The 21,359-nt window shown below is 41.0% G+C and overlaps 1 protein-coding gene across 3 annotated transcripts in view; it reads left to right on the top strand.

The window, feature by feature from the left end:
* Window positions 1-21,359, top strand: part of PLG (plasminogen) — a 41,536-nt gene that overhangs the window by 707 nt on the left and 19,470 nt on the right. For 2 of the 3 annotated variants that reach the window (XM_048507205.1, XM_048507214.1), the window contains exons 2-8: window positions 7,260-7,395; window positions 8,853-8,959; window positions 10,920-11,034; window positions 13,913-14,052; window positions 18,920-19,040; window positions 19,235-19,353; window positions 19,657-19,819. In XM_048507205.1, the coding sequence (XP_048363162.1) occupies window positions 7,260-7,395; window positions 8,853-8,959; window positions 10,920-11,034; window positions 13,913-14,052; window positions 18,920-19,040; window positions 19,235-19,353; window positions 19,657-19,819 (901 nt within the window). The remainder of the gene's footprint in view (window positions 1-7,259; window positions 7,396-8,852; window positions 8,960-10,919; window positions 11,035-13,912; window positions 14,053-18,919; window positions 19,041-19,234; window positions 19,354-19,656; window positions 19,820-21,359) is intronic. The other variant, XM_048507223.1, reaches the window with a different exon arrangement.

Below are 21,359 nucleotides of genomic sequence, written 5' to 3' on the forward strand. Positions count from 1 at the left end.
GTGATAAATCTTTCATATTAGCTGAGATATCTGATATGCAAAGGTTTCAGTGTTGTGGCTTCCCTCATTATGTGAGGCGCCAACATGGTATGCAGAATCAAGCATAAATTGTAAAGTTCAGAATCACTAAGAAGTATCCAGATACACAGTATGAGTTCATTTAATCCATAACATGTTTTGTACAGCCATTGCTGTATGAATGCTGGAGACCATTTATTTTGCAAAATGTAATTTGTCTATGTGTGTATGCCCTCTTGTGTAAGTTGTTGTCACATTTATGGCTATGACAAATAAAAGCACTAATATTTTGTTGCTGGAAACTTGGTTGTACCAGTTTCAGTGAATAATTTGATATTACTTAGTGGGATTAAATATAAAGGAAGAGAGGCTTGTTGCTGAAGAAAGTTCCTGGAAATTTTCTGGTGGTCTGAGGAGGGCATGGTTTTGGGGGAGGTAGAGGCCTCAGCCAAATATATTGCCATAGAGTCCACCCTCTAAAGCAGCCATTTTCTCCAAGGGGACAGTTCTCTGTTGTCTGGAATTCAGTTGTAATTCCTGGAGAATTCCATGTCCCACCTAGAGGTTGACAACCCTAGCCATGGAAGCAGCCACTGAGTGACTTGATACCACTTGATTTGTACAGCTTCACTAGGCCTTGCTGCTTGCTGCTTGCTGCTGTTCCTATGAAAGTCAGTGTGGTGCAGCAGTTAGAGCAGTGATGGCGAACCTATGGCAGGGGTGCCATAGGTGGCACTCAGAGCCCTCTCTGTGGGCAAGCACAAACAGAGTTCATCATGTGGGGGGAAAATTGCCGCCCCCCACATCTAGGCTGGCCTAGGCCACTGGGCTCGATTATTAGCATTAAACCTAAGACCTAGTTTTGGAGAAGCAGTGTAAGTAACCCTGTTAAGTGTTGTTAAACCCCAATGATTTTCATGCGAAGAACTAAAGCGTGAACTAAATACAAAGACCTGAGAGTAAGCTCGGTTGCTGGCAATGTGGCTTGCTTCTCAGTAAACCCTCCTAGGGTTGTGATTCACCCGTTCGAAGAGTTGCATGGTTGCTTCAAAGCAGAGCCACCTTCTACCACCAAGCTTACTCCCGAGTAAGCCAACCATTTTTTCTAACCGAAAACCTCAGTATTCAGGTTAAATTGTCGTGTTGGCACTTTGCGATACATAAGTGGGTTTTGAGTTGCAGTTTAGGCACTCGGTCTCAAAAAGGTTCGCCATCACTGAGTTAGAGCTTCAGAGTAGCTCTGGGACAACCAAGTTCAAATCCTGATCTTGCTGTGGCAACTCAGTGGTTGATTTTGGACCAGTCACATACTCTCAGCCTAACCTATTTCATAGGAATGTTGTGAGGATAAAAAAGAGAAGAGAATGATGTAAGCTGCTATGGTTCCTCTTTGTGGCGAAAGATGAGGTAGAAATGAAATAAATAAATATTACTGAAGATGGATGCAGATCGAGAGCCAACAGAGTGTAGAGGCTAAGAGCTGGTGAATTTGGAGAACCGAGTTAGGTTCCCCACTCTTGTACATGAACAGTGAGCTCTTATCTGGTGAGCTAGATTTGTTTCCCTGCTGCTACACATGAAGTCTGCTGGGTGACCTTGGCCTAGTCAAACTCTCAGTCCCAGCTACTTTACAAGGTGTCTGTTGTAAGGAAAGGAAGGGAAAGAGCTTGTAAGTCATTTTTACAGTCCTGATAGGAAAGAAAGGCAGGATACAAATCCAAACTCCTCCTCCTCTTCCTCTTCTTAAGATTGGTTGGTGAATGGCTGAGAGGAGAGAATGAAGCAGGGAAGGGGAAGAGGATATGGGGATTGCCAGGAGGAGGAAATGAAGAAATAGTGTGGGGAGGGTATACAGGGGAAAGTGAAGTCATCTCCCCCCTACGTCAAGACCTTGAGGATTCCCTATCATGCAAGTGGACCTGGCTACCACTATACAACTAGACCATACTTTTCTTAGGTAGAGTCTACTGTGGGGGAAGGAAAGTGGAAGTCTAAGGGGCAGATGTATGTAGGTTGGCTGATGGGTGGGAAGGAGGGAAGGGAGCAGGAAAAGGGGACAGGCTGTCAGGGCTTTCAGGAAAAGAAAAGAGGAAATACCGAGGAAGTGGGAAATGAGATGCCTCCCTCAAGTCCTTGAGGGTTCCCATTTGTACATTCCAATAGCGAAACTGGCCAAATCTGAGGATAGTTAAATCCAGAAGAGGATAGTTAAATCTAGAGGAGGTTACTTAAATCCAGAGAATGGAATGGTGAATGGATAAGATGGATGTTGTGACAACCCACCCACCCCCAATGCCTCAGGTTTAGAGAAAAATCTTTTTAAAAAACCCAAATTATAAAAGGAGTACCTGTAACTTTAATAAACAGAGGCCCGCAGTGGCCCTCAGGGGCTATTGTTTGGTCAGCATAACAGCTTGGTCAGCATTTCAGGCTTAGTATGTGCTTGGTTTCTGTCAGTAAAAGGCAGGGGAGGGGATTGTTTTGGGCTTCAAGGGAGAGCTCATTGCAGCCAGGCCCTGCAGCAACCGCCAGACAACTTGTTACAAGTTCAACCCAAATTGCTTGACTCACCCATGCCTTGCTGGTTGCTATTGTTCAGCAACATCCACCCCAATAAGGGCAGTTCAATGTAGTGGTTAGAGTTACAGGCTTGGAAATCTCCATTCTGCCATGGAAACTAATTGGGTGACCTTGGACCAGTTACACATTCTTAGCCTAATCTACTTTACAGAGTTGTTGGGAGGATAAAATGGAGAGAAAAATGATATAAGCTTCATTGGTCCTCATTGAGGAGAAAGGATAAATGAAGTAAGCAAATAAAATGTGGAACATATAAAATGTGGATTGGTGGGTGGGTGTGAAACAGAGAAGGAAGTAGGGAAAGATGAGGATATGGGAGTTGCTAGGAAGGGGGAAAGAGGAAATAGTATAGGGAGATGTAGGAGAAAGTGATGTGCCCCACAAGTCCTTGCAGGTTCCCCCCCCTCCTCCAGTGCAAATGGTTCCAGCTCAGCTGGCACCACACAACTGGGATAGAGTTTTCCTGGGAAGAAGCTGGTGATGGTAGGGAATGAGGGCCAACTGAAGACAGAAGAGTAGATAAAGGTAAGTTTGTTGGTGAGTGGGAATAGAAGGAGGCAAGAAAAGGGGAGAGGCTATGTGAACTAAAATGACATAGTGGTGGAGGGGGAAATGAGATGCTACCTACTAGTCCTTGTAGGTCCTCCTGTTGTGTTAAATAATGTGCAACAAGAGATTTTACTATGTGCTTAATTTTAGAGGTTTTTTTCACCCTTACTGGAATATGAGTTTATTTATGTATCTTAATTTCTTAATATCTCAATTTATGTATGTTCATTTAAAAATGGAAGAAGAGGCATGATCTTTACAACAAGCTGAGTGTGCACATTTTCTTCTAAGACCCATAGGCCGCTACAGCTGTTTATCACTTTGAAAATGTTTACTTTGATTCAAAAGCTCTTACAGTCATAAAAAAAAGTGTTGTTGCACTTTGAGTTTGGTTCAACAAATTATCCAGAAAAATCACTGCCAAATATCTTGCAACTATTTGGTTTCGACAGATATTGTATATCTGTACTGAATTTTCCTATACTGAACTGGCCAAGGGTCAGTCTAATCCTGGCCAGTAAATCTTTCTTGTTTTTGAGATCTTTCAGTTTAAAGGTGATATTGATCAAACCTGATCTCATACAAAGTGTATACTAAGTTATTGCACAGCTCCCTGCCCAGCCTTTCATTTCAAAGCTCAAACTCAAAATATTCAGTCATATAGACAATGTTTCTGCTTTCAGTGGCTGGCTGCCTCTGAAAGCTTTCTCACTACTGGTTGACACAGGGCAAAACATCATTTCCAACAGATTAAAATTTTAATCTGCAGTTGTCTAGACACTAGAAGATTACTTTTCCAAAAATGCGTAAGAAGATTTATTTAAAAATGCTTGACTGTATGCTAAATCTCTGTAAAATAGATTTATTCCATTAAGGTCTGCAGTTTCTGTAGAGAACTGGAACAAACGATAGAGGGTTTCAGGAGTAAAATCTCAGCGTCGAAGATCATCAACAAATATAAAATAATAATAGACATATTTCTATAGTTAGGTCAACTCTCTCCTTGCCTTTCGCAAAATGACAGGAATAATGATGTTCCAGAGTATATTTGTCCCTATGGAGATAAGTTGGAATTTTGAAACCATTTGGTATGTTCCGGATGTTCTTGCTTTCTCTTTTTCCGCTTAGCATTTAATTTACAGTTTTTACATTTCAGATCTTTTGATATGATAATTTTAAGTTGCTTTGAAGACAATATGAGTTATAGGGTTGCCTGTGATATTGGTAGTAAGATTACAATGTTGCTTGCATCATGGTCAGGGGCATATGGGTATAGGGCAGGGGTAGGGAACCTGCGGCTCTCCAGATGTTCAGGAACTACAATTCCCATCAGCCCCTACCAGCATGGCCAATTGGCCATGCTGATAGAGGCTGATGGGAATTGTAGTTCCTGAACATCTGGAGAGCCGCAGGTTCCCTACCCCTGGTATAGGGTAATGCAGACAGGTATTAGCTGATACTGACTGAAACAAATACAAACTAAGGATCTGTTAATAGCCCTTTTCAGTTATTATGTTTTTAGGTGTATGAAGAGGATGTACTACATGCATTCCTTGCCACATGCATGATCACCATGTGGTCAAAAGTGTAATGCATATATTGTCAGTGAATTCCACATATTTTCACTTGAACCAGAACCCTAGATTACCATGGTTCTGGGTATATGTGTGCTGAAGATGAAAACATGCAGGTTGTCTCTTTATGAGAAAATGGCAATTGTGCATATTGGGAGGATTGCGTGTAGCACATTCTCCCCGTCTTCTTAGCAAAACATGACTGAAAAGGGCTGCAGTAAGCTTGCAACTGAACTCATAATGGCCGCTTCCATTCTACAATACTTTGTGTTCCTTAGCCTTTCTTCTTATGCAGTTATGAGCATCCAGAACTGAAGCAGGCGTTCTATGCAATACTTAAATAGGATATTATATTTCCATAAAATATATTATATTTCCATACAATTCTTGCAGTGCAAGCCTGGAAAAAAGGGAAGGTCATAGGTAAAATATCAGGATGTAAACAGTTGTTTTTGACATTATCTGGTTTTCCCATAAAGTTGAGTGAATGAAGTATTGCTATTCCAGACTTAATTAATAGTGTGAGAACAATGCATGTCTACCATCCAATACAAAACTCAAATCAGCTCTTAGATTATAGCTTATATGCACTGTTCAAAAGATAATGACTATATTGACGGCTGAATTATGATTTGCAAAATAATACATAGCACTATGTTGCTATTTTAGTAAAAAGATAGGGAACATATGCTGTAATCCATGTTCAAGCAAGTCCCATTCAATCTGATACAAATTACTTTTTCTGAGTGAGTCTCTTTCACATCATGGTACTAGGAATATATGTTTTAGTGAGCCAGCCAAGTCATGTTTAACTGCTATCAGACTGAAAGAAATCTGTTACTTGTATGCTAGATCCATCTAGATGATGCATTTCATGCCATGGATAGATTCCACACACACCCACACCCAATAAGTACCGGTATGTCTGGGTTTCTGCTTGTGCTGCATTTATCTAGTGTTGAAAAAAATTTCCTTTGTGACTAGTTTTCTGCAGGCCCAAGATTTTATCTGTTGAAATGTTTATGGTTCTGTTTGAATTGTTAATGAGCAACCTCAATCAAATTAGATTTGGGGAGAGGGACTATTAAAACAATTTTTATGGCTGTTGTGACATCCTTAAATGTAGTTTGTGTATTGATCACTAACTTTTCCTGCTTAGACAATTATTATGCCTGTTGTGACATTCTTTTGTGTAGTTTGTGTATTGGTCACTGACTTTTGCTGCTTCTCACTAAACATTAAATTGATAATAAAATGAAGTAGCAAGTGGTTGTTGCTGGAGATTGGATTAGATGAATCATTTTGGATTGAAATCCTTGAGTAAATGTAGTTGTCACTTTTAGCTAAGACTGGTATTATGGCCAGTATGCAGTATAGCCAGTATGGAAGCAGATGTCCTATATCTCCTCATGTTTCCCTTTTGCACAGTGTTTAATAAGCAGTCTACAATGTTTTACAGCCCAGTCGGTGGGGGGAGTTGTGGAGACAGCAGATTCCTTTATCGGTGGATTTGCAGAGGCGGCAAACAACCCAGGTGCCATTCATCTGGGTAACGTGGGGGGTGCATTTTGGTCCCGTCCCATCCTTCAGTCAAACTGTTACAAACTGTTAAACATTGGAGGAGCATCTCAAAAAACTGCCTTACTATATGAAAATTATCCGGAAAACTCAATTTGTAGTGAGTCCCACCCACCCTTAAGAACATGAGGAATAGAAATTTCTCAATCATTACTACAAAGCAAATGGTAAATTCCAGAAGGTAGCTGTGTTAGTCTGCTTCAGCCAAAAGAACACAGACAGTTAACATATTTTTGTGGCATAACATTCATAAGCCAGTACGTTTTATATCCATTTAGCATCTATATGTTTTCCCTAAGCTATGAACAGCAAAACAAACAGGAAAAGCAGTTTACATAGACCAGAAGGTCCACTTTCACAGGACACAGGTATGTTAGTTACATCAGATGAATATCAAAGCAGAGATAAAGATCTAGTCAAGCGTGAATAAATTATCTACTCTGAGTGTGTGTGCACCACTCCCAACTGCCGATGAATCTGAATAGTTTACATAAAGCTCTAAGGAAGGACATTTTTTTCTACTGTGAACAAATTCCCCTGTTGAGTCAAAGCCCTTTAATAACAAATCAACGTAGGAATTCCGTCTCAACAGCTTCTCACTGGCATTCTCTTGAAACTTTTCCTGCACCCTTTAAGTGAATTACTTAATGTCCAAGGAAGCTGAAATGCCGCCCTGCTGGTTTTTGGAGATTTTCATTTTTAATACCTGGGTTCAGATTAAAGAATGTGTAGGTGAACGAGCTGTTGATCATATTGGATCCTGCGAGGAGGGTCACTTGAGTTGATGTGGGACAGAGCTCAAATTGAGGTATGTTGCAGAGTCTAGTCTCTGGCTCTCTATCTTCCCTGGGTGAGTCATTGTTGCTGGTGAGTAGTCACTTGAGATTTAGGAGATGATGTTCTATTAATGACAGCATTATCACTTTTTAAAATGTCTCATGTTTGCTAATTTGCTTTTAGTTCAAGGAGATATACTGGATAACTATGTGAGAACTGATGGTGCTTGGATATTGGGTCAGAAAAACCAGTTCTACCCAACACTCAACAGAGAAGAATGTGCTGAGAAATGTGAAGCTGAACAAAAATTCATCTGCAGGTCAGTGTCCCTTGTTATATTCTGCAAAGAATGCCTGCAGGGTTTAATGTTGGGTGAGACGCTCACATGGTTCTATGTGCTAAGTGTCTACAATGCTGTAATAGGAAAAATAAACTGTGTGAGAACTCTACTCCAGGGGAGCATGAGATGACTAGAAGGAATCTGGGTTTTGTGTAGCAACCCCTTTGTTATAAGGTCTCCACATTTAGCCAGCAAAAATCAAATGATTCAGTGTGTGTTGTCCTTGTGCGAATTGCATTATGTTGCCTGTTGCCCTCATCTACCTACCATTCAGACAAGACTGGGTGTGATGATGACACAGAGTGAAACCAGCACCAGTTTTACATGCAGGAACCATTCCTATTCAAACTGGCACTGTTTTTGTCCTTCCTTAGCTGACACATCTACTGAAGTTTAACTATGGCCAAGCATGGCTATAAGTACAGAAAGAACCTGCTGCTGAACCTGCTGAATCCTGCCTATACTTATGTATAATGCTCGTATATACGCTTGATATAATGTGCTAAGTGTAATTGCCTATAGTAAGAGCTACATTCAGAAGTACAGCTAAGGTGTGATTACATGTTTTCAAGAGAAATAAATAGGGAAGTTTGATACAGCCACATATTCACTATGGCTCATTCCGCACATGCAGAATAATGCACTTTCAAACTGCTTTCAGTGCTCTTTGAAGCTGTGCGGAATAGCAAAATCCACTTGCAAACAGTTGTGAAAGTGGTTTGAAAATGCATTATTTTGCGTGTGCGGAAGGGGCCTATGAGTTTAATACAGCTCTGACAGCCAGCATGGCTTCCTAGGTATTTCCCCACTTTCATAATAACAGCAAATCCTGCCTTCACATACATTGTAAATATGTTTTGTTGTGTGTATTCAATCCTTAGCCACAGTGGATGCCATGCTGATCATTACACAGTGAGCCCTCCCTGGGGTAGATTCACAGGGGAACCCCCAGATTTGCAGAAAAATCTGATTTTTGTAAACTATGGGGGAACCACAGCCCCACAAATTATACCAGAAATGTTGGATATCTTGAGAACAGGCAATAAATAGAATCTAGTGCTAGCTCTGGTTTTCTTCCCTCACATGCCCGCTGCTGTACCCTCCCCCCCCCCTCTCTACTGTTAAGTTGGAGAGAAAAGTTAACAGGGAGGAAGGGAAGGTAAGACTGTGCAAATAGTCAAATGGGTGGCAGGGGGGAGATGGGGCAAATAGACTAGGGAGCAAGAAAGAGTGAGAAAGTTGTTAGTAAGGAGAATCAAAGAATGGGGAAAGTAGAGCTGGAAATAGCAGCCAGCAAGAAAGAATGGGATTTCCTCTCCTCCATGAATTTTCCCATGTCCTGCTGTTGTATTATTCAAAAGAAGATGAAATAATAGCCGAAATGTCAATTATTAAGATAAAATTAATACCTGTTTTACATCTTGCCATTTGAACAGGTCTTTTTTATTTGCCAACAAAGAAAAACAGTGCATTACATTAGCTGACAACAGCAAAACAACAGTGATGTTCAGAAGGTCAGATGTAGTTCTCTTTGAAAAAAGAAGTAAGTAAATTGCCTCAGATTGATCTTTCATAGCTACTTCTGCCAAGAAGCTCATTGGGTAGATTTGGGCCAATCACTTAGCCTAACCTACCTTACAGAGTTTTTGCAGGAATAAAATGGAGGCGGCAATAATGATATATTTCTCCAAGGGGCTTCTTAGAGGAAAGGCATGATAGAAACGTATGTATTAAATGTAATGCGGTTAATGTTCAAGTCCAACAATTCAAGGCTCGTTCATTTCATAAATTTTGGTTTATTTATGACATCCAGTTAGAACCACTGTAGTTTATGCCATCATTATTGATTGTCTTGTACACTGGAAAGGTAGTCTAGATATAGCTCTAGATATAGTCTAGAAAACAAATAAATAAATGAACACAGCTAGGGAAAAAGTTATGCATTTTATTGTCAAAGGCTTTCACGGTCAGATGCAACTGGTTCTGGTGGGTTTTCCGGCTGTGTGGCCAACAAAGAAAAAAGAAATAAGTAGACCATGGCCACACAGCCAGGAAAACCCACCAGAACCAGTCATACATTTTGTCTAGCATAGGAATGTGCCCTTAGCAAGCACATGTGTTTTTGATAAAAGGTACTACATTCCGGGAAGCAGAAAATGTCCAGTTTACACAGACACAACACTGTGGATTGGAGCCAGTCAAATTTTCACTCACTCTCACTTGATTCCTTTTCTGACTGTAGTCTCTATCTCACATGACTTTTGCTTATGCAGATTCTGTTATCCCCAGCATAATCCTTTTCATGATCACTGTAGATCCCTCCCTCCCCTTTTCATAAGTGGAAAAGCTGCTTGGCTTCAACCTAATGAATCAGTCTGACCACAGTTATTTTAAAACTAGGTACATAGGTGTCTTCAGAAATTATGATATTGCCTACCTAAAACATACATCTATCTTTGGAGCAGTAATAATCATGGAGGAAAAATAATACTATTGCTCAGCGCTAACAGTGATCTGTGGGTTTGGAGTCCCTGATTAATGTACATGAAACTTCTTTTGTTCTCACTTCAATGAAGAGAAAGCAGAGTCATGTCAAAGATTTATGGACATGCAGAGCTGTCCCCTCCAGTTAAGTGAATTGGGGAGTATTCAAGCATTCATATGCCACTGTGATCCATGCCACGGTCACCTCCAGGTTGGACTACTGTAACTCGCTATACGCACGCTTACCTTTAGCCATGATCCGGAAATTAAAACTCTTGCAAAATGCAGCAACCAGGCTCCTTTCAGGAACATCTGTTAGGGACCAGATCACACCGGTCCTGTATCAGCTACACTGGCTGCCGATTGTGTACCGGGTCATGCTTAAAGTTTTGGTTTTGACCTTTAAAGCCATTCATGGCCTTGGACCAGCATATCTACGGGACCATCTCTCCCTATATCACCCCGTTAGGCCCCTCCGCTCCTCAAAGGTGGGCCTCCTGGTGATCCCTGGCCCCAAAGCGATCCGATTGGCCTCTACAAGGGCCAGGGCTTTTGCAGCCCTGGCCCCTACCTGGTGGAACAGGCTTCCAGGTGAGATCAGGGCCCTGCGGGACATACAGAGTTTCCGCAGGGCCTGTAAAATGGACCTGTTCCGCCAGGCATTTGGCCAGCCGGGATAACATTGAAAATCTGCTATAATGAACATCTGGCCTCCCGTGAACACAAGGAAGGGGTGGAGAACTTTTAAATGCCGTCTGAAATTATGTAAATTATGTATGTATGGTTCCTTATTTTAGTGGTGATTGATTGCTTTTAATGGATTTTAAATGTCTGTATTTGATTGTTGGACACCTCCCTGAGAACTTCAAGGGGAGGGCGGTAAACAAACAAACAAACAAACAAACAAATTAATAAACAAACATTCAAGCAGTCAAGGCTTTGTGTGTATGTATACATTGGTTATTTTATCTTGGTAGTCATGATATGTAACAGCAATAATAATCATAATTTCTTTTTAGTTTACCTTCTTGAATGTCAGACTGGACGTGGACAAGACTACAGAGGAACTGAATCCAAAACTCGAAACAATATAACATGCCAAAAATGGGCAGAGAGGAGCCCTCACATACCCAAGTAGGATCCTTTTCCATCTATATGATGTCTACTTCCCACTTCCTGTGGTATTGCCACAATTTGTTGTGGTAAAACACAGAAGGCACAATTCATCAAAAGCTAGTCATCATGACTATGCTTATACACTTGCTTACTTGGCAATAAGTCTGTTGGAGGTCTGTGGACCTACTTCTGGATGAACATGTATAGGAGTAAATGGTTTATTCCATAGGTAGTAAATTCCAAAAATTCAGTGGAATTTTTTTCTAGGAAAGGACCCATAGGATTGCAGCTTTAGGCAATGATCACAGGTCCTCTGGCCTCTTTTAAAAGCAAATTTCTGGTGTATACAGCCCCAGTTCCAATCAGGGTGGGCTGGGGAGGCAAACAGGGTAGTTTTCCTTTTAACTCCTGCTTAGTATCTCTATTGAAATTGCCCCCCTTAAGTTGCTGTTAGCTCTAGGGGGTGGGGGTGGGTGGGGATAGGCAACTGCCTTTTACTCATTTTCTCTTCTTTCTAAGAGTAAAAATGTGTCTCACAGCTGTACAAGTGATGAAAAAACCCGAACTCATGCCAGTTAGCATTGATGTACTCCCTAATGACAATGGCAGGGATGAGCAACAGAAAGACTGACCAGAACCTGCCCTGAAGATAAAACTCTCAGTGACTAAATATTACAGATTTGTATTTATTTATTTATTTATTTATGTTATAATATTTATAGCTCACCTCATGCCAGCAGCTTACAGTGGTTAAGAACAATAAAAAGACCACAAGGAAAACATCATAAATAAAATATAACAATTAAAACAACAATAAAAATCACATTAAAATAACCCTAACTCCTGCTCCCTCATCTCCACCCCCAGAGCAGCAGCTTATTTATTTATAGTCTGCCTTTCTCTCTGAGACTTACACAGTGCAAGACAATTAAATCAACAGGAGTGGGACATCCGATGAGCAATGTCATAAGAACATAAGAACGAGCCTGCTGGATCAGACCAGAGTCCATCTAGTCCAGCACCCTGTTACTCACAGTGACCCACCAGGTGCCTTTGGGAGCTCACATGCAGGATGTGAAAGCAATGGCCTGCTGCTGCTGCTGCTGCTCCCAGGCACCTGGTCTGCTAAGGCATTTGCAATCTCAGATCAAAGAGGATCAAGATTGGTAGCCATAGATCGACTTCTCCTCCATAAATCTGTCCAAGCCCCTTTTCAAGCTATCCAGGTTAGTGGTCATCACCACCTCCTGTGGCAGCATATTCCAAACACCAATCACACGTTGTGTGAAGAAGTGTTTCCTTTTATTAATCCTTATTCTTTCCCCCCAGCATTTTCAATATATGCCCCCTGGTTCTAGTATTGTGAGAAAGAGAGAAAAATGTCTCTCTGTCAACATTTTCTATCCCATGCTTAATTTTATAGACTTCAATCATATCCCCCCCTCAGACGTATCCTCTCCAAACTAAAGAGTCCCAAACGCTGCAGCCTCTCCTCATAAGGAAGGTGCTCCAATCCCTCAATCATCCTTGTTGCCCTTCTCTGCACTTTTTCTATCTCTTCGATATCCTTTTTGAGATGTGGCGACCAGAACTGAACACAGTACTCCAAGTGCAGTCACATCATTGCTTTATATGAGAGCATGACAATCTTTGCCGTTTTATTATCAATTCCTTTCCTAATGATCCCCAGCATAGAGCCTTTTTCACAGCTGCCATGTATTGAGTTGACATTCTCATGGAACTATCAACTAAGACGCCCAAATCCCTTTCCTGGTCTGTGACTGATAGCACTGACCCTTGTAGCATGTATGTGAAGTTTGGATTTTTCGCCCCATGTGCATCACTATACATTTTGCTTCAATGAACTGCATTTGCCATTTCTTAGCCCACTCACCTAATTTATCAAGGTCCGCTTGGAGCTCTTCGCAATCCTTTGCGGTTCTCACCACCCTACATAATTTGGTATCATCCGCAAACTTGGCCACCATGCTACCCACCCCTACTTCCAGGTCATTTATGAATAGGTTAAAGAGCACTGGTCCCAAAACGAATCCTTGGGGGACACCACTCCCCACATCTCTCCATTGCGAGAATTTCCCATTTACACCCACCCTTTGCTTCCTGTTTCTCAATCCAGTTTTTAATCCATAGGAGGACTTCCCCTCTTATTCCTTCATTGCTGAGTTTTCTCATTGCTGAGTTTGTCATAGTTGCATTAGACATTGAAGAGAGGTTGAATCCGTCATCTGCCACATTGATTGAAATGGCTGATAGCACAGTTTAGTTAGCACAGTTTGTATTCCCTATGAAAATGTTTTGGGGGAAGGAACTGCATGTACTGTTGGGGTACACATATATTTCCCCAGTGAGGAAAATAGTGCTTTCCAGGGGCATTTTACCTCACATGCCATGGTTCTGATCCAAATCAGGCCAATTTATGTCCAGGAATTAAGTTCCTATCAGAGAATACACAATACAGATTTGATTGTGCAGACTCAGGACAAAGCTGAAGAAAATATCTTATGTAGCTGTGCCTTCACTAAATCTGCTATAGAACGGATAGAAACAAATGAAAGGAAGGCTCAGATGGCAACAGTCACTGCTGGTGATTGAACTGTGTGCTAAATGTATACTCAATCTGAACTGGGAGGTACCATAGCTTAGTGGTAAAGTTAGTTGTGACTAAAGTCCCATTGAAAGTAAAGGCACTTAATTTAATTACAGCTAGAACTTCTTCCACTATTTTCAGGAGAAACAGCATTTAATCAGATGTAAATTTAGCTGGATATGGGCCAAATAATCCAATGGATATGTTTAGTACAATATAATTGAAATCCCTGGGGAATGTGTGACCTACAAAAAAATCTGACTTTGCCTCCTCCTCCTCCCCTTTCAGTTATTCACCGACTGCTAACCCTGGAGCTGGGTTGGAGCAAAACTACTGCAGAAATCCTGATAATGATGAGAAAGGTCCCTGGTGCTACACAACAGACCACAGAACCAGATTTGATTATTGTAACATCCCAGAATGTGAAGGTGTGGTTGTACTTGCCAGAATTTTAGTTTTGTGTGGCTATTTAAATACCCAGCTAGTAATATTTTTAATAAGAAATAAATCATCTTTATGTGTTATGCCGCAAGATTCATAATAACATGATATTAATCCCAGCTGAGTCCAGACAAGACTGAAGTGCTGTGGGCCAGTGGAGAAGCTGGTCAGGGACTGCAGAATCAGCCTTTCCTGGAGGGGTAAACACTTCTCCTGAAGGAGCATGTTTGTAGCTAGGGATGCTACCGGGTCTTGGCCTTAGTTAGAGGCTCAGGTATTCTACTGGTATTCTAACTCTGGCTGGCTCACCATCTACATCTGTTCCCCCAAAAGTATTTTCTACCCATGGAAATTCACTCTCTGATGACAGCCACATTAGATTATTATAATGCAATCTATGTGGAGCAGCCTTTGAAAATGATCTGGAAATTTCAGTTGGTCCAAACTGCAATGGTCAGGCAATTGTGGTTGCGGGGACTGTACCAGTGGTGGGATTCAAATAATTTAACAACTGGTTGTTTACAAACACCATTTTAACAACTAGTTCTGCCAAAGTGGTGCGAAACTGCTGAATCCCACCACTGACGGTATCACCCTTGTGCTGAAAGATCTACACTAGTTTCCCATTTGTTTCTGGGAATAATTTAAAGTGCTGATTTCTTCCTGTAAGCCCCTAGGTACGAATCCTCACTCATGCCATGGAAGTTTACTGGGTGGTCTTGAGTCAGTGACACTTGCTCAGACCAAACTATCTCATAGCACTGTTGTAAGGATAAAATGGAGTAAAGGAGAATGATGTAAGTCATTTTGGGTCCCCAGTGGGCAGAACGATGGAGTATAATTGAATTAAACAAACAAACAAGTGTGTTAGGACTAGGGTACCTGAAGGCCACCTCCACCTATACTATCAGAGTTCAGAGTTTTGTCTCTGAAGCCTTGCTCTGTGAAGTAAAGGGCAGGTAGAGATAGGTGGCACCTTGCCTCTGAGATGCCCTTCCCTTTGAGATTCACTTGATGCCTACTTTACATTCTTTTTGATGGCAGGCCAAATCACAGATTTTTATCCAGACTTTTAATTAGGGGGTTTATATCCAGCCATTTAATTGTCTAATTCTGTTTTATTCATAGTGATTTTATGCTGTGTATCTCCAGTAGCTCGTTTCTAATAGTTTTATTTAAGCATTGTAACGTTATGGTGCAGTGGTTGAGAGCAGGTAGACTCTAATCTGGAGAACTGGGTTTGATTCCCCACTCTTTCACATGTGCTCCAGAGTCTTATCTGGTGAACCAGATTTGTTTCTGCACTCCTACACATTCCTGCTGGGTGACCTTGGGCTAGTCACGGTTCTTCAGAATTCTCTAAGTCCCGCCTACTTCACAAGGTGTCTGTTGTGGGGAGAAGAAGGGAAAAGGAGATTGTAAGTCCCTTTGAGTCTCCCTACAGGAGAGAAAGGGGGGCATAAATCTAAGGCCCCTTCTGCACACGCAAAATAATGTGTTTTCAAACCATTTTCACAACTGTTTGCAAGTGGATTTTGCCATTCCGCACAGCTTCAAAGAGCACTGAAAGCAGTTTGAAAGTGCATTATTCTGCATGTGCGGAATGAGCCTAAGCTCTTCTTTATTGTAAGCCACCTCAAGCTGAAGCAGTGGCATAGAAATATTCTAAATAAAATAAATAAGTAAATAATATACTAGCCCTTTTTTGTCCAGCTCTCCACATAAGACTTGGGAGATGCATTGTAGTACCATTTTTTTAATTAAATATTTCCACAGGGACCTCTTCTTAATCTTCAGTCCTTCAGTATAGCCAACATTTTAAAAAGAACTGTCTTTAAATAGTATTGCAAATTCTTGACTTCAGAAGTAGGTCTGTGTGAGTTATAGAATCAGACTAGGACTTGGGATTCAAACAAAGGATGACTTGGCTCATGTAACTTCCAGGCTCTAATCAACTTTGCATTATATTTTTCCAACCAGTTTTATTTTTAAAAAGATATTAAATCTTTAAGACTTTGGGACAACATTATCCTGAGTTGTAGATCCAAAAATTGGATGTGCTTTATGTAAACAGCTACGCAGATTTGTCTCCCAATTCTATTCTCTAGCTACAGTGTCCTCCAGGATTGTATAAGTTCTCAAGATTTTCAGCAGGCTCCCCTCCCATCCTGCCATTTTTTACTGGCTCTCAGCACTTACATAGCATGCTCAGTCATCATCAAGCTATTTAGGGGAGGGCTTTCTTTCTAGTTCTCCTTTTGTTAATTTACAATGTTGCATCCTTCTACATACCTGAGATATCTCCTAAATGTGTAAAATCTGCTATTGTAGCTGTGGGTGGCCAAGTTTTGCTGCTTTCATAATCTACATGTTCTTATTGGATATACTGATAACATCTGTTGAGTGTGATCTTAGATCAGACTCACAGGCGTAGCTACCATGGGGACATCCGGGGACAAGTGCCCCGGGCGCCACCTTGTGGTGGGTGCAAAAATTGCAGGTTCGTTTGTGGCTTTCTGTATTTTTAACTGTATTATTTTCAATTTTGGCCTGCAGGGGGCGCAGTGTTCAGGCTAGTGGCACCAAAATTTCAGGCTATCGTCAGGTGACTCTCCTGATGATACCAGCCAAGTTTGGTGAAGTTTGTTCAGGGGGTCCAAAGTTATGGACCCCCAAAGGGGGTGACCCCATCCTCCATTGTTTCCAATGGGAGCTAATAGTAGATGAGGCTATCATTTTGAGGGTCCATAACTTTGGACCCTCTGAATCAAACTTCACTAAACCTAGGTGGTATCATAAGGATAGTCTCCTGCTGATACCATCCAGGCTTGGTGAAGGTTGGTTCAGGGGGTCCAAGGTTATGGACCCCCAAAAGAGGTGCTCCATCCCCCATTGTTTCCAATGGGAGCTAATGGTAGATGGGGCTACCCTTTTGAAGGGTCATAACTTTGGACCCCCTGAACCAAACTTCACTAAACCTGGGTGGTATAATCAGGATAGTCTCCTAAAGATGGCCTAAAATTTTGGTAATGTTAGCTTAAACATTGCTCTCCTGACAGGCACCCTCAAATTTTCCCCAGGTTGTCTCTTTAAATCCACCCCCTTTGGAGTGGATTTAAAGGGAGAATCTGGGCTTCCTAGATTAAAAAAAACATTGAGAGTATTGTTGAAGGCTTTCACAACCAGATTCAACTGGTTGTTGTGGGTTTTACAGGCTGTGTGGCATCTTCAGAGGTGCATCACAGAGAGAAGTCTGTTATAAGAGAAGTCTGGACCCAGTGTATAACAGACTTCTCTCTGTGATACACCTCTGAAGATACCAGCCACAGATGCAGGTGAAACATTAGGAACAAGATCTACCAGACCACAGCCACGCAGCCCAGAAAACCCACAACAACCAACATTGACAATGATGCTGTTTGGGGTGGATGGGTGGAAAAACTACCCTGAAACAGCATCACTTTCAATGTTGTTTAAACTAGAGAGCCCAGAGTCTCTCTTTAAGGTGGATTTAAAAGGAGAATCTGGGCTCTCTAGTTCAAACAACATTAAGTGATGCTGTTTCAGGGTGGATTCCCCCCCTTCAAAAAATAGCATCACTTTCCATCTTGTTTAAACTAGGGAGCCCTGGGGGTGTTCAGATTTGTGTGTTGGGGCATGTTCTATAATGTGATGGTGACTTTGAGATGACCTGGTGCAAAAAAATGTTGTTTGGTCGTGGTGGGGGAGGGACGCTGCCCATATTGGGGGGGGGGGCGCAAAACTCAGATTTTGTCCCGGGCTCCATTTTTCCTAGCTACACCACTGATCAGACTTGATGGGGAGGGTTGGGATTTTTTAAATGCTTGAATTTTTTCAGAATATTGACAATGATGTGTAGTTAGAAATGAAGACAACACTAACAAAGTGAATAATCAAAATATTCACTCTGGCCACCAACTGTGCTGCATAAATGATTTTAAATCTAATACCCCAAAAATTCTAGAGTGTGCATACTAAACTGCTAGAAAACATTAGCTTCTATTACTGAATCATAATTCCATCCTGGAATTTTCTTGGAAATTCTACTTGTTCCACTAGCATATGCTGGGGGTGGAAAGAGCTGATTAGTTGGTTGGTTTGTTTTGGCTGGCTAATCAGAGACATGAATCAGAAACTGAAAGACAATTACAATAATAAGATATATACAACCAAATACAGAAACTACATTGTTAAAAAATGCAGTATGAAAGTAAAACAGTTCCATATACTAAGTGTTTTGTGCATGTGCTTGTATCAGCATATTTTTACTGATCTTTTACTGGCTTTACAAGCATCAACCCATCTCAGCTTCTGAGATTAGACAAAATTGGGCTGTACTATACCATTTGACACTAGGGTTGCCAACTTCCAGGCAATGGCTGGAGATATCCCTCCGTTACAACTAATCTCCAGAGATCAGTTCCCCTGAGAAAATGACCACTTTGGAAAGTGGTCTCTATGACATTATACCCAATTGATGTCCCACCCACCCCAACCCCCCACCCCTTCCTCAAGCTCCATCTTTAAAATCTCCAAGTATTTCCCAATCTGGAGCAGACAATTCTGTTCTACTTAAACATTCAGGAGGAAATAGAAATAGATTAATGTGTACATTTCCTCTGATTTAGCTGAAAGATATTCAATGATGGAGTGCTGATATGAACTGAATGATAAATTTTCCAGCAGTGTAGCACCCATATAACATCAGTCACTGATTCTTAGTATAGTGTATCATTAGTATAGAGCAAGAAGGTTGAAGATTCGTCACACTTAGAGCTTGTAGGACTAATCATAAGATGAAATTGAATGACTCAGAGGTGCTTGTGTTCACAGAGACGTGTATGCACTGCAGTGGGGGAAACTATCAAGGCAAAATCTCCCAAACTGAATCTGGAATTGAATGCCAAGCCTGGGATTCTCAGGAACCTCACTCTCATGGATATTATGCTTCAACGTGAGTCATGTCACTAAAATAAATGGAAGCTATGCAAGAGTCCTCTGAGTATGCAACTCTTAAGTTCTGGGGGGCATGCTGTGTCTAAAAACTACCACTTGTTGGGCATGTTTTAGGTATGTGCAAATCTAATTTGTCCTTGAGTGAGCATAAACATCAACTAACAGATTTCAGCTCTGACATATAATGTTTAGTTTTCCAGACAAGGATCTGAAGAAGAATTATTGCCGTAATCCCGATGGTGAGCCTCGTCCTTGGTGCTTCACCACCAGTGTGACTAAGCGTTGGGAATATTGTAACATTCCACGCTGCAGTAAGTTTGACTTATTTGAATTATTTATTGCAGTTTGTGGTGGTAAATCCATGAATTTTGCTGGAGTTAGTTTTCTTTGAAAGCTACAACATTGCCCTCCAACTTAAGGGAATTCCATTCTGTGTCTTAAAATTTATAATTGCTTTTATCATGTTATAAAATTTATAATGTCTACAGAAATTATAAAATTTATAATGTCTACAGAACAAGTCAGGAATGAAATTTTACTGAAGATATGCTTATTTTTATGTCTTTTGAAGAGGGTATTGTTGTTGTTGTTTTGCTTTCTGGTTTCTGATATAGCTACACCCCCACCAACATCTGGCCCAGGCCGTCAGTGCCTAGAGGGAAAAGGGGAAGACTATCGAGGCACAATAGCTGTTACAGTATCAGGAACTCCGTGCCAATCCTGGAGTGCCCAAGAACCTCAAAAACATAGTAGAACTCCTGAGAACTATCCTTGCAAGTAAGTTAAACAGACCCATTATCATTTGAGTCTTTTTGAATGTTGTTTATGATAACTAACAAGGTACAGCATATCACATAACCCATTCTGTATTTTAAATGTATAACTGTTTTAAATTGTTTTAAGTAGATTAGATTGGATTTTAACTACTATAACTGTTTTAAACTGTTTTAAGCAGCAATGGTGTAGTGGCTAAGAGAAGGTGCATTCTAATCTGGAGGAACGGGCTTTGATTCCCCGCTCTGCCGCCTGAGCTGTGGAGGCTTATCTGGGGAATTCAGATTAGTATATCCACTCCCACACACACCAGCTGGGTGACCTTGGGCTAGTCACAGCTTTCCGGAGCTCTCTCAGCCCCACCTATCTCACAGGGTGTTTTGTGAGTGGGGAAGGGCAAGGAGATTGTAAGCCCCTTTGAGTCTCCTACAGGAGAGAAAGGGGGGATATAAATCCAAACTCCTCCTCCTCCTCCTCCTCCTCCTCCTCTTCCTCTTCTTCTTCTTCTTCTTCTTCTTCTTCTTCTTCTTCTTCTTCTTCTTCTTCTTCTTAATTGTTTTAATTGTTTATTTAATAAAATTTTATGTCATTCACTACTGTAAGCTGCTCTGAGCCCTTGTGGGAAGGGCAGCGCACAAGTCGAATAAAATAAATAAATACATAAATATTTTCCTCTCCCAATGGGAAACAGTTCTGCCAGCTGCACATGTTTTCTATCACAGAATTATGTTGCAAATGCACCAACCACCTTTCATTTTAATATCAAAGGAGATCTCACATTACAGGCTGCCTCCACACATCTTTGGATATTGCAGTATCATTGTTTTGCAGCAGTCATTCACAACTGGATTGTCTAGAAAATCTAGTTGCAATGATAGGGCAATAGCCATTAATGTCTGTATGCTGCTACAGTATGTAGATATACAGGAAAAGTGGTGGGGGGGAGCTCAACCCCAAGTATATCAATAATTCTATAAGGGTCCAACTAACTTGAACACTTTATAATCAAAATAAGTTTTTAATAAGAGTACGCATTATATACAACGAAGATGAATAATTAAAAGCAAGGGCTGTAGAAACCAGATCCCAACATATATTGCACTCAAACCTCCAGTATACACTCAGGTGTTGTTGCACATATAATTGATGAAAATACTAAATGACCAACAAAATCATATACATTTTGGTCATTGCGGCCTTCCTCAGCAGTCAGTAACATAAAATTTTGAACGCACTCATTCAACAGTTGATGTAAAATTCCTAACAAGGAGTTACTTTCTGAAAATTTGACAGGCCCCTTAAATTACGTATGCGGGTCAAGCTGGTATTTGAATCTCAAACAGATAATTATGTTACACAAATGTGTGTGCCAGAGGTTGGAAAATCAGTGTCATGTAACAAGTAAAGTATTGTAATAACACTGGGAGACTTGGGTTCAAAGTCCACTTAGCTCAGAAGTTATCTCAGTTACTTCTTAATGTAAGCATGTAACAAAATCAAGAGGCATTTTGTTAAAAACGACATACTTTTTTGTGTTTACTGA

This window comes from Sphaerodactylus townsendi, linkage group LG01 (genome assembly GCF_021028975.2).
Source record: "Sphaerodactylus townsendi isolate TG3544 linkage group LG01, MPM_Stown_v2.3, whole genome shotgun sequence".
Classification (NCBI taxonomy): Eukaryota; Metazoa; Chordata; class Lepidosauria; order Squamata; family Sphaerodactylidae; genus Sphaerodactylus; species Sphaerodactylus townsendi.